The sequence below is a fragment of the Pelobates fuscus genome, chromosome 11 (genome assembly GCF_036172605.1).
Source record: "Pelobates fuscus isolate aPelFus1 chromosome 11, aPelFus1.pri, whole genome shotgun sequence".
NCBI lineage: Eukaryota > Metazoa > Chordata > Amphibia > Anura > Pelobatidae > Pelobates > Pelobates fuscus.
In genome coordinates, this window is record NC_086327.1 from 25,943,238 (window position 1) to 25,963,898 (window position 20,661).

A 20,661-nucleotide genomic window follows, 5' to 3' on the forward strand; every position below is an offset into this window, starting at 1 on the left:
TATTCAAGTTGTGAGTTTGAAAACTTTTTATTATTTAAAGTCTATTTTATCATGTTTTATTATCACTATAAAAGATCAACCTAATTATCTGCCCATCTCTGTTCTCAGGTTGTTAAATTAATTCTCAGCATTAAAACTGACATACGGTAAATAAATCATTGTACAATGACAACCTTGGTCAGAGGAGTTTCATGAATCTGAAGTAGGTGAGAGTGTGCTGTGTCAGCACATGAAATCAAAGGGTTGGCACACAGAGACAAAACAAGTCCCAGCAATAATTACAGAATAAAGGACCATATGGCAAAGTGACAATATATGGATACAAGAACTCCCTGCTGGAAGATCATTAGGCAACCTTCGGCGCTCTAGTTGTTGTGGACTACATCTCCCATAATGCACTTACAGACACAGTGCTGGCAACGCAACAGGGGTTATGTAGTCCACAACATCTGGAATGCCGAAGGTTGTCTACTCAGTACTCAGGCCTGGAGAGAAGAGGCTGCTGTGGTGAGCATGCAGAATTTACCCCAGAAGACTGAAGTTGGAGATAATTTTGTTACTTGGCTTCATAACTTTGCATCTCATTATGTCAAGCCACTTTGACTCAAGTCAAATAAAACTGAAAAACAACACTCCTTTTTTTTCTTTTTTCTCAGTTCTTTATTTTAGGCTTAGTAGGCATGTGATCACATAGTTGACAGTTAGGTCATAGCATAATACTAATTACAAATTTAGTATAACGGATAGAGAAAAATCAGCTGACAAAATATTTTTTAATTTTTCTGTCGAATAGCATTTAGACGAACACTCCAATTAAATTATGTTTATTTGCTTTAAAAGAACAAACACAAAAAACAACAACAGTAGATATAAAAGCAACTTGCAAAAAGCTGCAGATATTTTGTTTGCAGCCTTTGGGAGGCCCCTCCCTTCTAACCCTGCCCAAATTTTCTGTTGCTGTCAAATCACAGACTTCCCAATACAGCTCAATGAGAAATCTTTGCAAGGTAAGTGCTCCGAGCAATTGCTGCCTTTTGAGTTTAGCCTAACTGAGCGAACCAAACCAGGAAGTAACAGGAGTTGTCTGATTGACAGTCAGAGGGGTGTGACCAGTATAATTTATATACGTGCCAATTTCTATTAAAATCTGCACTTTTAGAAAAATGAAAAAAAGAGGACACACTCTTAACACAGCAAATTAATTTTCATCAATTGAGGTTCTGAACTTGGTAGTGAACGTGTTGATGAATACTCCAAAGGAAACATCAGCCACAGGTTGAAAAGCTATTATTTATGTGGAATAGAATGTGCAGAAAAAGCAGAATTGCTGTGTTGTGTTACAGTGAAGTGTCTTTATTTGTGTCAGTCGTGCCACAAATGCATCCCTGTTGTTATGGAGGGACTGCCTATAAGGCTGCCTTTCATAAACTACATTAGGTGTTTTAACAGGAACAATGTCCTGTGCCATCAGGTGGCAATGTTTTCCAAACCTCAGATAATTAACATGTTTATATCACAACGAGATTACTAAACGATAGTACAAGCACTTAACCCACAGGATTCCAGGAAGGAATGCTGCAGATAACCTACACGTACACTGTCACTGTAGATATTACTGTAACCATTCATTCAGGTCTCTGCTAGTGTACACCAGTGCACTGCACACATGTAGAGTGATTTAGTTTAACCCCTTAAGGACACACATGACAAAGAAAAAAAAACAAAAAAACAAAAAAAACAAAAAGACATGTCATGATTCCCTTTTATTCCAGAAGTTTGGTCCTTAAGGGGTTAAAGGGCAGCTGCCATGCCCAAAATTAATTCAGCTCTTTTAAATGAGCATAAATGTAATCTTTGCATTGTGCTAGCAGATTTGCTAGCAAATGTAGAGATTGTGATAAAACCTGGTTTAAAATTTTTTTTTCTCCCACCTGTCAATCAGTTCTTTGGCATAGGCTCTATGCTGATGAATTGATTGACAGGGAGAGTAGAAAAGACCTCCCACATGTGTTCCTTGTGCTCTCCGTCCACAGCAACCACTGTGTATGCTCTCTGGTTGCTATGGTAACTCACTAGCCAGCACTGCTTGTGGTGACTAGGGAGTATAATAGCAGAGTGACTGATGGCAACGAAGCCAGTGTGTGGGCATCACGGAGGAGGTTTGCCCTTTTTGGGAAAGCTTTAAAACCAGTGAGGTGGGTGTTGCAGAAGTGTAATAATTACCTGTGCCAGGAGATTGCGGCGAGGGAGCGAAGGGTCAGGTAAGTGGTGGCAGGTTCCCTATGACTAACAAAAAGCATGCTTGGTTACAAACAAACACGATTTCCCCATGATTCAATAAATTTAGATTTATTTTTATGTGTTGTAGTATTTGCGTAAAAAAAAAACTACTTCTCCACTGCAAAAAAGTACTCACTAACTAAAACACCCTTGACCCCTTACACCTTACTTAAGAAACAAAGCATTCGAACCTGGCATGAGGGCACGGGACTTTAAAGGGCTAGAATACACAGGGCTCCAACGGTACTGTCAAATGTACGACAAGGACACTTTTAGGACCTTTGATGACCTTAAACAGAACGTGACACTAAACACAAGGGACCATTTCAGGTATATCCAATTACGAGACTTTGCTAGAAACCACCGCATACGAGAGGCAGCTGGGGCCCCACTCACATTCTACGAAAGACTATGCATGACAGAGACTGTACACAAGGGTCTGATAACCTCGCTATATGCCCAGCTTAGCGCCCCAGGAAGCGACGAAGGACCACTCACATACATTACCCAGTGGGAAGTCCCTCTAGTAGATGTCGGAGTGACAGCTACTGGAGGTGGTATTAAGCAGCAATGTAAACACTTCTAAACTGCTCAGACTGCAGGAACACATTAAGCTGTAGTGGTTCTGGTACATCTTAAAGGAACACTTTTATTTATTTGCTGGGAGCGCTGGCCCCACAAAGAGATGCATTGACTCAATGCATATCTAATGAGGAGATGCTGACTGGCCCAGTGCGGCAATTGCCATACATGCACACTAACCTCCCTATGATCTCAGCCTGCGGTGTTTAGATCGGTTCGCTGGAGGAAATAAGGTGAGAAAAAGCGTTAATTTCCAAAAATAAAGATGACCCGATGATCTATGTAGTTAGCATAACACTCTAGCATTAGCAATGCATGTATAATGTACCTGTAACCATGACATGGAAGCTATGTACAGGTAACCGGATACATTCCTCTGCTGCAAGGATAACAGCAACCTCTGGTTTTACAAAAAAAATACAAAGGAAGCTGGGTTGCTATGGCTACACGCCAGCACCGAGTTCATAAAAAGAAAGAGAGTGTGATTTAAAAAAATAATAATAATTTAAAGCACTGAGCTCTTTGTTCTGATGTTTGTGTCTGGCAAAGCATCAAGGGAAATGTAGTTCACAAACATCTCCTATGCCAAGGTTTCCCATCACTGATTGGGACTCAAAGCCTTCACGGACATCTGGCAAAGTCTGCTCTTACAGGCGGTGTTATATGATAACTTGCACTATGCAGTTACTGCAAACCATATGGTGTTAGAAATTACAAGCGACCACAAGACCGAAGGTCAACTGATTCATAAATGATTCTACAACAGTGATGACATTACGCACCCTTAATATATTATAATGTTATTGTTTTATTTTCTTTTAATTAAGAGCTAGAGTACCTTTTAGTCGAAGTGTAGCACTGGGACATAGGTCCATGTTTTCCCTTTGTGTGCCTCTTACTTCCCTCAAGCCCCTTTGTGTTTCTGTTTTCCCCATCTCTTTTGTGTGTCTCTTTCTCCCCCAGCCCCTTTGTGTGTCTCCTTCTATCTCTGCCCCTTTGTGTGTCTCTTTCTTCTCTTCCCCAGCCTTCCAAGCCCCTTTTCTATTTCTCCCCTTCCAAGCCATCTGTGTGTCTATTTTCCCCAGCAGCTCGTCTTTCTCTCCCCCAGTCTTCTCTATGTATTTTTGTGTCCCCCACAGCCAGGGCTGGTGCAAGGAGCCACTATGGCCCAAGACAGAACACCCCACCAGGAAACATCCCGGTGGGCGCCTCCTTTAGGCAGACACACTAGGCGATTGCCTAGTTCGCCGGTTGCGCCGGCCCTGCCCACAGCCCCTCCATTCCATGTGTCTCATTTTTCCCCCCCATGTTTCATCCCCCCCAGACTCTCCATATGTTTCATTTCCTCCCCCAGACCCTCCATTTATGTTTCTTATTTCCCCAGCCTCCCCATGTATCTTTGGATTGCATTAGAATTTCAATGAAAAATTACATCTTTATACAATACACCTTAAATGACAGAGTCGCTTTAAACGGTTGTTTTCAAGATCCCGCCACTTAATTTCTTAAACCTAGAGCTCTGTTTAAGTGCATAGTTACCGTCTGTAAAGTCAAGTCTGTTTCCTTGCACAGTTTGGTTGCCATACAATTTTTGCCCTCCTTAATAATGAACTGTTTTTGCACAAACAACCGATCAATCAGCGTTGTCAGACTTTGGAAAGAATAATACCCATCAAACTCATCCGTCGAAAAGTCTACATGCAGACAAAGGACAGACTAACCCCACAACCCTGAAAATTATGGTGTACAAAAATAAACGTGCTGTCCTTCAGTAACTTCAGATTTAGGTCAAAGAGAAAACAAATATTTACATTCTTTATACGTAATGTTGCCCTGTAATATATTGGCTGCATTTTACAATGTAATTCAGTTCTATAATTTAGTATTATAGATTTCTAAGCATACTCTGATCATATCAGTCTGGTCCCATCCGCTGAAACCATGATTATAACATTTTGAAGTAAGAGGTATGCATACGTATCCCAGCCCTATGTATGCACTTTATTTACAGAAAAACAGAGAATAGAGTCAGCGCTTATATATCAAAAGAAGAAAGGCAGCAATCCCAAACAAGGACTCCCTCACGTGTCCATGAAGTAAATGGAAAAGGCAAACAAACAAAGGGATGGGATTGCGCCAATAAGCAAGGTAAATAAATTAAAGTCCTGGTAGGGGTAGTAATAATACAACGGAGTCCAGTATAGTGGAACTTGGATCCTAGGTTGGTCTCTGGAGTTGTAGGGTTCTGCTCCTTGCAGGTTGAAAAGGGTGATGGTACAGGGTGATCCAAGAGATAATATAAATAAAGAATACTCACTTTTTGAAGAGCTTAATCCAGCCCTGGTGTGAATAGCTTGCAGCGATATGATCCCCGCTTGTAGGATATGCCGGGAGGGTCTTCTTCGGTGCAGTAACAGCCAGCCAGTAGGGAAATAAAACGAAAACAATAATGGTGCAGTATATTCCAAAAATTAGATAAAAAATATTAGAATATAGTAGAACCACTCACATTTGATAGAGCTTATACTAGCTCTAGTGTAGTAGGCATACAGCGGTATGATCCCCGCCTCTGGGATATATGGTGAGCGTTCTTTGAGATGGTAACAGGAGCTCGTAAATAAAAAAATAAAACAGCAATAGTGCGCTCAGTAAAATATTTGTGGTATATAAAATATAATAAAATATACTCACAGTATATAGGGCAGGCTAACTGCTCTATGACACGGGCCACGGGTGGTATAATCCCCACCTAACGATTCTTTGGAGTATAAGGAAAGGTAAAATAAGATAAAAAGCCAGGTAGTAGTAAAAAATAATACAAAATAAAAATGTAAATAAAAGATAATAGTGCAAAAAAAACCTAAATGCATTACAACATTGTAGGAATATGCATCACATTGTGTTCAGGTATTAATGTGCAAGCTATGCCTACTGACAGAAATATATTTGAACCAGCCATGCAAAAATGGAAACAACTATGTTGCAAACATTGCATTTATGGCAAACAAGTCAACAGACTTCCACTGAATCTGTGGTCCTTGCGTGTTGAACGTTTTGGGTCCACCTCCATAATAGTCACTTGTGACATTATGCCCAATCATGTGGGCTTCCTTTGACTCGCTCCATACATGAAATAGAAGTGAAGTGACGCCATCCCTCACATTTTAAGCTGATATACCCAGAGCCGGTTTGAAATGGCTCTGCAATTTGTGAGTACCGGTATTTGTTTTTGGAATTTTTAAAGAGGAATCTAATATTGTGCAGATATTACGCAATAACATCAAGTGTTATTTATTTTTACAGATCTTCAAAATCATTTGGAAAACTGATTTTTGTATTGGATGTTTAAGTATTAATATAATGCACTTGTATGTATATAGTTTTTGAAAAATAAGTAGCACACTATATTATGGTGATAACTTTACCAATAAAATTTCAAGTTGTGGTTGCAGCCGCACAAAAATTTTATGCAGTTTTTGCAAATAGCACTTTTAGTTGGACATTTAGAGCGCTCTAGCACTTTTTTTTTTAATTTATAAAAGTGACACTATTTAAACCTATTTGTAAAATGAAGGGGGGGGACGCGCGGGGACACACTTCACAAAAAGAACTTTGCGAGCTGAAGTGCTTAAGGGTCTGGAGTTTCCTTTTTACGGATTTGAATCAAGATTGAACCTTTAAATGACATTCTAGAACAGTGCAAAATTAAGTCCTCCGTTGATTGGAGCTGACAAGTTTAACTTTAAGAATGGTGCAATATTTTACAAAAGATAAGCAGCAATTTGCCCAGCTATATAAAAGCACTTTTCAGACTCAAAACATTGTTTCGACAGTACCACCCCCTAGAGGTAAGTTGAGAAACTGTAGTTCACACCGTGAGTACATAAGGCATACGTCAGAAACTAGAGAACTTACCCTCAAAACTAAAAGGCAACAATCTCATTCCAGTTTAATATAAACAATACTGTGTTAGAGTAATTCTGCATTTCATTTGGCTCTTTATATAGTATGTTTTAGAACGTAATGTTTGCACACAGCAGCCTAGATGTTGCAATACCTTGAGTTTTGAGGACCAATTCTTCAAACTGCTGACCAGATCATTTGAAAAGAACTCCACAAATAAAATGCAGATTTGCGCAACTTAAGTATTACACCAGAATACGTGAAAGAAGTCTTTGCAACTTAGGTAGATTCTTCAGAATTGGACTACTGTCCTCAATCAAGATAGACACTGATTAGTGCTGAAATATTTGCAGGCCATTAACGTGGATGTTAATTCATCTACTTAAAGCAGCTCTGTCACCCTTTGGGGTCTGTTTTAGGAAAAATGTGCAAACACAATGGTGACAGTTACGTGGTACGCAGTGTTCCATGGTTGCAGAAGAGGGTAGATGTCCACTGCCATATTTGCTTTTCAGCTCCTGGTGCTTCATCTACCAGGAGTCCACCTCAGTGCTGTATGCTGGTGCCAGATGGTGAAGTGACAAAACTGGTCAAGTTTGCAAAGTAGGCTACTTTGAATTATGTATTTCAGGAGAAAAAAATTGTAGGTACAGATAATTGAGGGAGAGAAAGTTATATTCTCTCTATAAAATCACTGGTAAGACCACATATTGAATATGCTGTGCAATTTTGGTCACCTGTTCTAAAGAAGGACATCATGGCACTAGAAAAAGTGCAGAGGCGGGCTACAAAATTAATAAAAGGAATGGAACATATCAGCTATGAAGAAAGGTTAACAAATTTAAACCTATTTAGTTTAGAAAAACGTCGCCTGAGAGGGGATATGATAACATTATACAAATATATTTGGGGCCAATACAAACCATTGTGTGGAAATCTATTCACAAACCGGACTTTACATAGGACACGAGGCCATGCGTTTAGACTGGAAGAAAGAAGATTTCGTCTAAGGCAAAGGAAAGGTTTTTTTACTGTAAGAGTCCATACAGATGTTCAAACAGCTACTAGATGCATACTTGCAAAGACAGAATATTCAAGGATATAATCTTTCAATGTAGGGTAATAACTGCTTGATTCAAGGATAAATCTGACTGCCATTCTGGGGTCAAGAAGGAATTTTTTGTCCTAGCTTGTTGCAAAATTGTGCTTCAAACTGGGTTTTTTTTTTTTTTGCCTTTTGGATCAACAGCAAAAAACAGGTGTGAGGAAGGCTGAACTTGATGGACGCAAGTCTCTTTTCAGCTATCTAACTATGTAACTATGTAACTATATTGAAGCGAGGCAAGTTTATGGTGACAGCTTCTTTAAGTAGTGGTAGGGTCTCATACCTTGTTTCTCTCCCCCCCCACCCCCCCTTCACAAAACCAGTAGAATATCCAACACTGAACCTTAAAGGGACAGTAGTCACCAAAACAACTTTGTTTTGGTGTATAGATTATCTCCACCCCACCCCCCCCAGTCTCACTGCTCAATTCTGCCATTTGGGAGTAAAAACACTTTGTTAATACAGCCCTATCCACATCTCCCTGCATGTGGCTTACACAGCCTTCCTAAACACTTCCTGTGTAAAGCATCTAATGTTTACACTCCCTTTATTGCAAATTCTGTTTAATCTAGAATTTCTCCTGCTTGGTTAATAGTGTGCTAGACCCTACAGGAGCCTCATGTATAAAGTTTAATTTACAGAGCAGGAGATAAAACATAAGCAAGTTACATCTGTAAATTAAGCCATTTTGTTTTTATGCAGTCTGTCAGGCAGCCTGTGGGGGTGCACCTTAAGCAGCATAAAGTGATTTAACTCCTAAATGGCAGATAATTTAGCAGTGACGGGTCAGAGGCATGATCTATGCACAAAAACGCTTCACAGAGCTAAACATGTTTTGGTGACTAGTGGCCTTTAAAGTTTTAATTACACTCCAGGATGTCTATGTGGGGGAGAGAAGAGGTTTAATAGTGTATACACACACACCAGGAATCTGTTTCCAAACATGGTTCATGCACTGGGTAGTATAAAGTAGGTTATGCAGGTACTCATTCACTGATTAACCTTGCCATAGTCTACCCTTACTGCATTAGTGGCTTCAAGATGCCTTTTCAATATAGACTAAGCCACTGTGGAACCTTTGTAGGTATGAATAGCTTTACACATTGAGCAGAGTATTAGGTCTTGTGGCAGTGTGACAAATTAAAGCCAAGAGATGGCAAAGCCTTTAGTAGAGTTCATCCACATGTAAAAACCTCCAGTTCTCAGACAATAGAATAAAGAGCTGAAGTGAGAGCTTCTCAGCATCAATATACAGCTATAGCACACAACACAAAACATTCTACGAGAAGCATCTGATTAGACACATCAGCAAGGACTTTACTGCCAGATCAGAGGCTCTTTAAAACCGTTTAGTTTTAGTGTTAACCAAGTGGTTTTCCACATTAGTGAAGTGATATTACAGAAGTGATTGCCCTTTTAATGCAAAAAGGAATCCGCTAATGAATTGCTACCCATTTTAGTCTGGCCAATGATGCCCTAGTGATGATACAAGGGGGAGTTACAAAGTCTTAAAATGTTCAATTTCACTTGGAAACTCAGACTGCAGACAGACTCTAGGCACCATGGCCTCATAGAGTCATTACTCCTGAAGCCCAGCATTCACTCAAGACATCCAGGTTGCCAGCAGTGATCTCATTATGCTGATATTAGAGGTGAAAGGTGTCCTGTTTGACCCCGTGGTGAGTGGACTTGCCAACCTACAGAGATCATGGTACCTTAAAGCCAGTTTGTTCTTTCTAGAATTATCCAGTTTTGGCAATTCTATATTCCTACAATTTTGATAAACAAATGTATTGGTTCTGTTTAAAATACTTTATCACCATAACTTCTATAATTTAGTGTGGCTATTGTTTGGAGAGGCAATGGGTGCCATCCCACTTTGTGATGTTTGATACAATACATGTTAAAACCAATGTGTTCTACCAGGCATGTGGCACCTGCACCTCGAGCTGCACCAAGGATAAAAGAGTTTTTGTAACACATCAGGTGTTCTTTGGCAGATTGCATCATTTGTAATCCAAAGATTTGCCCAGTACGCAAAGTTTTAGTAGACAATAAGTCTGATGACCAAGTTAAAGTTTATCTGCAACCTTCAACACTGCATTAAACTTTGCCCTGAAATGGAGATTTCATATAGCTAGTGTTTTGCTAGAATAATGAAGACATTAAACAGAGATATGAATTCCTCTTTTATTGAGGTCGAATTAAAAAAGGGTAAGAAATTGTACATAATCAATTGAGGGGAATTTTGTCAAAGCCTGAGACAATGACAGGGGGTAAAATTAAAAAAGGCTCTAAAAAGGCATTTAAACCACAGTAGAATGAGTCCCTTCCAGTTGCAGAGGGGCAGCTTCAGTGGATCCAATTTCAGCGAGAGGAACTTTTAGTGTTCAAATCAGTGGGCAGCATTGACTACCAGTGATTTAATACTTCCGGTAGTTAACGTGAAAGTCACCGGTGTTCAGTCGAGGGCGAGGAAGGTCCCCGAATGGCTGCGTATTGTCATGAGCCAGAGCACGCATGCTAGCGGCAATACGGTCAAGGTCTGGAGAAGGGAGCTGGTAGATGGAGACAAGTTTTAGTTGAACATTAACATTTTGAAGAATTAGACGTTTATACAAGCTAGACAAAACAAAATTCCAGTTCAACATTATTTGGTCATTTAAATTTAGCATGTAATGCTGGCATTAACCGTATAGCTGACCCATTAAGCAAGTTAAGGAGGCAAATATTGTAAGTGCTCAAATTTGGGGCTCAGGAATTAGAGGAATATAAAAGACAGTTACACTGCAGAGTATTTGTGATCAGCAGTCACTGCTTAGTACACACTTGCTGCCCTCATACAGCTGTATGTAGAGCACCACTGTTGTGGTTCCCTGGAAACTCACATGGAAAAAAAAAGCGCTCTTTTCACACTTGTTAAACATAGAACAGAATCTTTATGATATGCACCCTTGAAGTTTATTCAAGCCAGCAGCCAAACATACAGAGCTGAAGCACTTATTGACAGCATTTTAAAGCAGATAAGTTATTAGAAACTTGATGGGTCATTGATAGTTGGGCTGTGGTGTTACTTTTATCCAAGATTGGCTAGACTTCGCCTGGCAGGGTTAACAGTCACTCGAAACTCACCCTGCTGCTCTCCTCATCAGAAGATTTGTTTTCATTATGCTTTTCTTTAAATCCCCAGACAGGCACAGTGACCGGGAGAGATTTTGCATACTGCTGAACATTGCGCTGGAAAGGCCCCGGGTCCTCAGTCAGGCTCCCATCTGTAAACATAGCAACAAGTTTAACACAAGGCATTTATTTAGTAATTAGCGATTTTTAATAGTGGTGATTGACAGATTAGAAACTCTCTAACCCTGCAATACTCTGCTTGGCCATTTTAGACCAAGTTTTATTTTTTCCATTCTGTTACATTAACCCCTTAAGGACCAAACTTTTGGAATAAATAGGAATCATGACATGTCACTTGTCCTTAAAGGGTTAAACCCCACATTCTACAAGTTGTAATTTTAAACATGCCTCATGTCTTAATGCTGGTTGTGCTTCAAGATAAAGCAAGCAGCTTTGAGGCCAGTATTCAGGATCAAAGAAGGTTAGGATTTAACTGGATACACAAATCAGGAAGATCTAGAATCTCAATTATCTTGAGATCATAGAGGGTTTTCAACCAGTGATACAAGCCTGCCATGCTGCGAGAGACCCAAGATTAAGGTCATAAACCAAAATGGAAGGTTACCTTCTTGACTCTCTGGGTCAGATTCAAAGAATGGTTCACAGTCTTGGCTGTTTGAGTCTTCATCCATCATAAAAAGTCCTGCAATAAAAGATTTAAAACGTTCTAGATCAAAAACCACTTTAAATCACAACTGATGCAACAGATCTGTAAGGCTTAGACTGCCATCTAGTGTACTAGAGGTACATTGAATGATGTGCAGGAAAATAGTCTAGTTTTCCCCTCTGGGGTTTTAGTTTCAGTAGGTAACCCATTAGTCAAATGATACACATTACATTCAGGGTAGCCAGCTGATACTGTTGTTGGAGGTGCTCTGTAGTAAACAGTCACTGAATGCTTTACATTGGCAGAACTTCTGTACCGTTTACAAGTGCATGAGCTCTGTATTTTTTTGAAATGCTAGTAGACCTGTGCAAGACCTCCAGAGTCGTGTCTGAAACCAAAGATCAGTATATAGTCAAGCTGTTTAAACAATTAATTGACTATTGCCCAATAAAAAAACAAAAAAAAAACAAATGAAGGGACTCCCAAGCTTCTCCATTGCCATCTACCTGGTTGTAACAACCATAAGATGCTTGGAGAAGTGTTAAGAACTCTAGGAACCGAGCAGAAAGGTCAGAGTGGCATCTACATACTGAATAAGTGTTTATACAAGTAGATTGATTCTGTTGTAACAACCAATTAGGAGCAGCAGATTGTGACTGGTAAAGCAAGATGTTAAATATTTTGTTTTAATGATCACATGCATATTTTAGGGAGTATTAGAAGAGTACCCCTACATGTTCCCTATATAAAATGAGTGAAATACCAAGTCGATTTCCATGGAAATCTCAGATGAGACAGTTCCACTTTCATTTAATGTGTAGTGCCTGACCAAGCTGGCAGTACCAGAATAGCCACCTGGCCCATGTTACTTATGGCAGGACACCATGCTCGTCAAACATTGACTATTGGCAGAGGAGATTGTTGCTGGTTGCAGTCACAGGATACTGACAGCAAGACAAAGCACAATATTTTGCCTTCATTTCTCTGCATTTCCTACTAAAAAAAAAAAAAAAAAAAAAGTTCTGTTTGCCAGAAAGACTATAGCAGAGTTAATGCATTTATTTGGCCATAATTTGAAGACTTATGATATCAGAGGTTAAGCCTTCTAAAGAGTGGCTTGCTCAGTTGTAAGTATATAACCCAAGGAAGAAATTTGCTTTTTTCACTGAATTTAAAGTAAATTAGCCATTCTAGTGCAACATTACACACTTAAAAGAAACTGATATTTTTGATATCATTGGGAGTTCTGAGCTGGAGCTGATCAGATTTTTGTTTATGCAAATATATCTACTAGCTTATATCCTCAAATTTGCTGGAAGGAACCAGAAGCTAACTGGACAGATTGTGATGACTGGTTCTATTAGGGGAGAAAACAGCCTAGCAATCTGTCAGCACTGTTCTAAATCTGAGGATATTTGGGGTGGTCAACCACAAACTGCAGAAAGCCATTTAAATCATATCCTTGCCAGCAGCACTAGGGGCTCAAGCCAAGTTAAAGCAGTAGCAAATGCTAGTGGTCTCAAACTACACTAATGAAGGGTGTAGGAGTGGGGTACACTACTGATCAGTTTGTTCCTAGAGTAGAGACTCGTTGAGCATAAAAAGGCAGAGAGTTGGAGATTGTGCCTAAAATTAAATCAATATAGTCAGAACTGCTGTGAGATAAGCCTAAAATGAAAACACTGCTTTAACAATGATCTTACATTAACCAGTTTAGGGAGTCAGCTTGCCACAGGAAGTATAACTACTCTCAGTACACCAAGACTGAACAGGCTATACAGCTTCATTGGATCATAAGAAACTCATGGTTATTCAGTTAGAATTCTGAGTGAGTTTCAGATTTAAGGCCAAGGTAGTCAAGATGAAGTTCTCCAAGTCAGTGAGACTTAGTTCAGCTACCCAAACGTAAAATAACCTTTGAACTCCCACTTTAATACCGCTGAATGTTTGTGGTGTTAAAGTACATGGGAATGTGAGCAAAACACCCGGCCAGCATAACTAGCCTACAGTTAGAGAGGCGTTTAGTTTGCTAGTGGGAGAGCCACAATGTTAAGTCTCTAAAGCAGAGTTTGTGCTGATACACTGAAATCACTGATTCCAAGGGACTATATGTGCCTCCCATGTTAACATTACTTTAGGTATTGACAGACTATTTTACCCATGTTCTGTGTGTACTTACCTTGCATGGCACTGCTTTACTCATGGGTAAGCTAGTTCTCGCTAGAGTTTGTTTCAGCATTTAGGGACACATTAGGTTTGCCATGAGGGTAACCCCTGCATGTTCAGGTTTTATATCTAAAACAGTTTGGAAGTGACACTCCATTTCTGCCTGTACAAGATCATATCTTGGTTGAAGAGATGACTCATTACCCAATACAGGTTCTTGTAAGAACCCCTTTAGCCACTGGGTATGGTTTCAAGATGTTTAGCCAGATGACTGAATCTAAATCTGATAAGCCAGTTTTTCAAAGATAAGCTCACATAAGCCATGACAGAAGACTGCAGATAGCCAAGGGTTAGATTTTTTAGAAGCAGGAAGACAGTCATTTACTTCAAGGTTCAAGCCATGTGGCATACCTTGATTTACCTGACCTAGATGGTTTACTCTTTTGGTGTCAAATTTCTACCAGTCCCAGGTACATCTTGCCATACTTTGATGAAACCGGTCGTGTCTGTAGAGTTCTTTTCTGGTGCCAGATACGTTTCACTGCACTAGTCCGCATCTCCTCATTGATAAGGCATCTATGAGGATTGTTCAGTGCCTCCATGCAGAGTGTGTGGACTCTGAACTTGACCCAGGAAGCACCTCTAGCGGCCATCTGCCTGCCACTAGATGTTACTATCCAGCAATACAACTACTGGCTTTTGCAAAGCCAGTGTTTACATAAAAAACAAAAAACAAAAACACAACTACGGGAACAGGCTATAGACATCAGAACTATAGCAAGCTGTAGTTCTGGTGGCAGTAGTGTCCCTTTAAGCTGTACCAGGGAGTCACCTAGCTTACATGTCATTGTGGAAAGAGATTTATATCTGGGTGGGATAAGAGTTCATTTGGAACCGACACTGGTATTAGACATACAGGCAATAGACAAGAATAACGTTTTCTAAACAGCCACCGTCCCTTAGAACCATCAAAGGACTTTGTGTTGAAGTTATCTGGGTACAGATTAGGAAGTTTAGGAGTTAGCAGGCCAGTGGTGACCAGCCAGTGTTTTAAGGTTTGAAAAAAAATCCCAGCCATTCACTCACCTGTTGAGGCACTGGGAACATGCTCCGGCGCCTTTTGTAGATTGCTTGAATGGTTGTAGTCCTCGTCGGCCCTTGCTCCCACGTTTGGCATTTGGTCAGGCATTGGATTTGTGGGCATTGGTCTCGCAAAGTTACTATCCTCAATTGAGAAGTCCTCTTTTCCATAAATTGAGGGGTAACTCTTTGAGTAAGAGTTCTGCTTTGCCACTGGTGGTTCCTTGCCTTTAAGAATGGGCACAGGGCTGGTAAAAACAGTGGTCTTGTGCACTACGGCAATGTCATCAAGATATCTTTGGGTGGCTTCCAACAGTATGCCACTGCCATGAACAGTGTATGCATAGGAGGGTACAGACTTGGGTTTGTAGGCAGTGATAAACACAATGTCATTTCCAGTCTGTCTGCGATAGCGGTCAGCGGCAGTGATCAGGTTTTCCCAGGCCTCCCTGTGATTGTCAGTCATATCAGTCATGGTGGTAAGGTGTTTGATTACCTGTAGAAGAATAGTTACACAAGTGTTATTTGACAAACTATGAAGAGTCAGTGTATGTTTCATAAGACTAAACACTTCATATTTGTGCTTTACATTGAGAAAACATCCACAAATTATTTATATTATATTTAAATTATAGTTATATTATACAAGTGTCTGATACACAGCACACAAGTTTAAAGACCTGGAAAGGCTAAAAACGTTACCTGGTTTATTCAAGTATGAAATTTCATATATTTTAGTTAACTAAATTGCACTTATGAGGAAGTTATGTCTTGGGCAGTAAGCCAAAAGCTTGGTTCTTTATTAGACAACCATGTTACATTGCTGCCAACTACCTTTAGAATCTAAGCTCATCTACCACATCACTGCAAACCTTTGGGGAGTCCTAGTTACACTAATCAACTTCCTGCTTTAAGCTAGGGTGCATAAGAAATACCTTGCCATTTCAAGTTTTGCCTTTTAGCTTAAAGCAGGAAGTTGATTAGTGTAACTAGGACTCCCCAAAGGTTTGCAGTGATGTGGTAGATGAGCTTAGATTCTAAAGGCAGTTTGGGGGGTTACTAAATACCACCTGTAATTTAACTGTTCACATGGATTTGAGATGGGCTGCAGGTAATGTGTTCTATGTTTTAGGACTGATTGATACTATAGCTGTCACTGCCCAAGACTAGGACATTTTAGTGCAATGCTTTAAGGGACAAAGGTCTCTTCATCTAATTGAGGGCATTTTGAGACATTGCATGGTTTTCATTGGGAATATTGTGTTCGGATTATAGGTTTGTATTCCAAACACTATAGAGCCCCCTAATCACTAGAGGCCAAGTTTTAGCTCCACGGTAAACATTGCAGTTTCTCAAAATGCAATGAGTTACACTGCACCCAGAATTGCTCTAGGTGCCTATAGTGCCCTTTTAATTGCTGTTTACCAGTCACAAAAACTGCATAAGAGAGGTTTACAAATGCCGCAGAAGCAACTGCCAGTCCAAGATCCTGCCACAACCAAGAGGTCTACTGCCAAGTGAGTTGGACATATGGCTTAAACAATTAAGAGCAATATTTACATCAAATTAAACCAGATTGAATTCAGTCTTGTTTGGGTAGCACCAGGTTTGCCTACAGCCATGGGAGAATTCTCTTGGTTTTACCTACGTTTAGTGTAGGTTCCAAGGCTCAAAGTTTCCACTTGCCAGTGGTGGCGAGATCAGCAGCGGTGGTGACTACAAGTTTACCCCTTATATTCTATGGGCCCTCCATGCTTTCACTGGTATGTAGCGTAAAGCAAAGTCTGGCTAGTTTAGGACATGACGTTTAGAGCCCTGGCTGGTGCAATACAAGTTGTAAATAGAAAGTAGATAAGGCAGAAGCAGTTACCTGAAAGAATAACTTTGTATTTTGGGCCATTAACCTCCCCATAGAAATACTATCCATTAAAGGAAAAGAGTTGGTTTAAAAAGGGATGAGAGGAAGGATGTTTGAACCTTGACATTTATAAGCTAGGCGGAGACACTACTGGTTTAGTGATTAATTTCCTACAGTTTCTTGCTTTTAGAAGCAAGATAAGCCTCTGTCGTCATTATACCAGCCAACCTAATGTTTCAACATCTAGAAGCAAGTTATGCTGTGCATAGCAGTCTCTGCGCCAATCAGCATCTCTTTATATTATCCCTCTACATCTATAGGGAGCAGTCACACTTTGCATATAAATTCTGAACATCTGTCTTGCAGATATATCAGTAATGGTCAGCACCCATAGTGGTGGCAGCCAGAAGTGTTCGACCAACAAAGCTTTATAGGAAGGGCCATTTACAGTTTGTATGTACCACAACCACTATATTAAGGGTTTAAGATCCTTCCAGCACTATTGGGGGATAAAAAGGAGTAGTTGTAGTGCACAGAAATCAGTTCAGAAGGTTTGGGGTAAACCTACAGAGTTTTAGTTTGATCTACTTCAGTTTCAGATTAGCCATTATTCCAATTAGTGTAAAAGCCACAAGCAAGAGTTAACTATTCAGTTTAGAAGTTCTTGCAGGAACTGCTTTGTGGCAGCTGGCACCACATGACAAGCCTTTTGTCACTTGGCTAAGATTACAGAAGCACAATGGTCCTTTAGTAGTGTTGAAAGATGCCTACAGACTCCTAGAATATTGTTTCCAGAATGTCACAGTGCAGGAAAACAAGAGAGTTCAAGGCAAGACAAACATCACCACCATACCAAGCGTTTGCCTAGAAACAGTGAGGTATAAGATTGTGACTGCTAAACAAACTGGAGTCCTTGGTGTGTCTGATGGTCAGACTTTAATGTTACAAGAACCAGCTAGTGATTTAAAAACGAGAAAAAAAAAAAACCACACAACTTGAAACTAGAATGAAGTTACAGCTTGATGAGCACATAAATGCTAGTTAAAGAGTCTTGTACCAACAATCACCAGCTTGCAGTGCTACACAGGTCATTTGACTTTATAGCTTATGAGGACTTGCCAATAGTCACAAGATACCATTTTACAACTGCTGAAAAAAAACAAGGCACACTTACAGCACTGTGGCAGCCTTGCACAACATGTTAATACATGCTAAAAACCAGTGTTATTTCGTCAACTAACATTTCCAATGACTAAAATACAACAGCATTTTAGTCAAAGGACTATGACTAAAACCAAGTTAAATTTTCCTGCCAAAAATTAATACTGCACAGAGGGGCTGTAGAAGGGCCAAAAGAGAGACAAAGACAGAGGGGCAAAAGAGACAGGCTTTAACTAACCATTAGATTTAGATAGTTGACAAATGCAGGTTACTAAAATGGATTTTTAGTCAAAAGACTTACAAAAACTAGAATTAAAAATTCTGCCAAAGTTAACACCAGGATAACTACTGTGTTTAGTAATAAAACCACAGATACTTTAGGAGTAATAAGTTGTATGCAGTTATTCTCATAAGAAAACTCATTATGGAGGAGCCAACCCACACAACTATGCTGTGCAAATAAACTCAATCAAGCAAGGTATATGCTGAATGTCAAGTTCAGACTGCAAGAAAGCAGTCAAGTTTCTCAATAAACCCTCACCCCATAAACAAATACACAGTCTTTTGTAGATAATATCTCAAGGCAGCCAACTTTTAAGTATGGGAAGGGAGAGATAAAAAGTTTTAAGGGAAGGGGCACTCAGATTAGAATATAGGAGTGCATTAAAAGAGACATAGCCTAGGGCATCTAGAGAATGGAAAGGCTAGTATAGTACAGACTCAATCAAGCAAGGGATAGGCTATACACTATATTATAGAGTAGCAATGCAGACAAACTAAAATTCGACATACAAATAGGAAGCATGACCCAAGCACACAGAGAATAAAGGACTTCTATAAACACCGACAGTGATACAATGTTGCAGATAGACACCCCCCCAATAACATGATCAGAGCTGGGAGACTGAGTGCTGTGATGGTACAATGCTCACTCCCCAGAGTGAAGGTGCACAAAGTATTTACCTGCAATACTGCACAAACCAAAATACCCTGAGCCCCTGAGGGGTCGTAAACTACAAACGTCACCGGAGAGATTTCTCACCCACCACCCACCCAGCTTTTATAACACCCCCCCACCCCAAACTATGCCCCCACCCACTGGGGGAGCCAGCTGCGCTCCTGACACGGCTTACCGCTAATTAAAAACACCGGGGAGGAGGGGGGGCAGGACAGGGGCTCAAATTAAACTGTCAAGACGTCCATCCAGCCGACTACTCTGCTCTGCTCAGCTCTCCATTCGCCCTTCTCAAAGATGGCGGCGGCTGCCTCTTCAAACTACTGCCGCTGCAAGAGGATGTTTCTCTTACAGTGCGAGCGGCCCTGGCCTGATAATATAACCAGTAGACGTAACAAACAGGCAAAACAACTGTAAGGAGTGTACGGTGTAGAGAAGTGCTGATAAAAAAAAAAGTAGTGTGCCCTGAGTAAAGATGGCCGACAGCAGGCTGTTACAGAGGCTGTCTCTCCATGTAGGAGGCCCTCCTGTCTCCCCACCCCATGTGTGATCAGTTTGTTTATTTCATACTGCAAGGAGCAAATCCCTCTAGAAAAGTGTTTTCCAGATGTATCCTAATCTGGAGCCATATAGTTTACATGTTTATGTTACTGGCAGAGAAGCCTCAGTCTGTAATGAGATCTTGGGGGCACATCCAATCTCTGTTTTATTTAAATTGTATTTTTTTTAAACATTTTATTTTAATGCAAAATAAAAAGGAGGTTATTCACTAAACACAGAATTGTAGTGAATCAAAATCCAAATGGCAAACTGGTCGATATCTGATTTGAAAAAGTTGTCTAAATCAAGTCACAGCACGGAATTTTGGAATTTGTTAATCAATTCACTAGAATTCACCGGTTATTGAAATAAATACATTTAGGTTTTTAACTAATTTTAAAAGTGTGTTGTCTCAAGTATTGTATGCCAATATGCTTCGTATGCAGAACAATCAAATTGGATGGAGTTGCAAAGGGTTGATATGCAATATGCAAAGGAATGTGAGAAACATTACAATACTGTATAGTCTCAAATGTAGATAATACATAGGGCCTTCTAATTGTGAGCTGAGAATTAAGAATTAAAGCGGCTCTGATGCAATCAAATTTTGCAAATGTCTGTCACATATTTTATTTGGTACAGTCCCCCTCCTCAATTCGTCTGGGGGGGCAACAAAGGATATTTTATAAAACTGCTTGGGCAAGGACATATAGATTGCAAGATTGCAGAGGACGGACTCAACAGGGAAGTAAGTACTGTGGGAAAATGGTACTTGACAAAGGAAGTTGAGCATGCATAATCGCCACGTTTTAAGATATGCCAATCAGAAGAAAAGAAGAAGAAAAAAGAAGAAAAGATTAAGATAGGAAAAGGGAAATTGAAACGACTGGATAAAGGTAGGTTTTTGGTGAAGATCTACTTTAACCCCTTAAGGACCAAACGTCTGGAATAAAATGGAATCATGACATGTCACACATGTCATGTGTCCTTAAGGGGTTAAAGAAAAACTTCAGGCACCAACACAACTTCATCTAAATTAAGTTGTTATGGTGCCAGGAGGTCCCTGATGGCACTCTTACCTCAAGGGCAGAGGCGGCTCTCTAATTAGGCGATTTAGACTGCCACCTAAGGCCTCGCATCCGCTTAAATCGCCTTAGGGCAGAGTGACATGTCAAGTCTTCGATCTTTGACTGAAGACCCGACACAGGAGGGGGCCTGGCGGCTTGTCCTTTATGCCTCTGGGT

At 40.1% G+C, this 20,661-nt stretch overlaps 1 protein-coding gene across 2 annotated transcripts; it reads right to left on the reverse strand.

The window, feature by feature from the left end:
• Positions 1-10,046: 10,046 nt before the first annotated feature.
• AKT1S1 (AKT1 substrate 1) lies at positions 10,047-19,330 on the reverse strand. Of its 2 annotated transcripts, none has more exons than XM_063436934.1 (5): positions 19,056-19,330; positions 14,910-15,399; positions 11,616-11,693; positions 11,003-11,142; positions 10,047-10,428 (listed from the first exon to the last, which is right to left on the reverse strand). In XM_063436934.1, exons 2-5 carry the CDS (start codon positions 15,376-15,378, stop codon positions 10,294-10,296), a joined length of 822 nt encoding a protein of 273 aa, XP_063293004.1. In that variant the 5' UTR covers positions 15,379-15,399; positions 19,056-19,330; the 3' UTR covers positions 10,047-10,293. The 2 variants fall into 2 exon arrangements, with proteins under 2 accessions (XP_063293004.1, XP_063293005.1); XM_063436935.1 differs by lacking the exon at positions 19,056-19,330 and adding an exon at positions 18,886-18,943.
• Between the last annotated feature and the right edge of the window lie 1,331 nt (positions 19,331-20,661).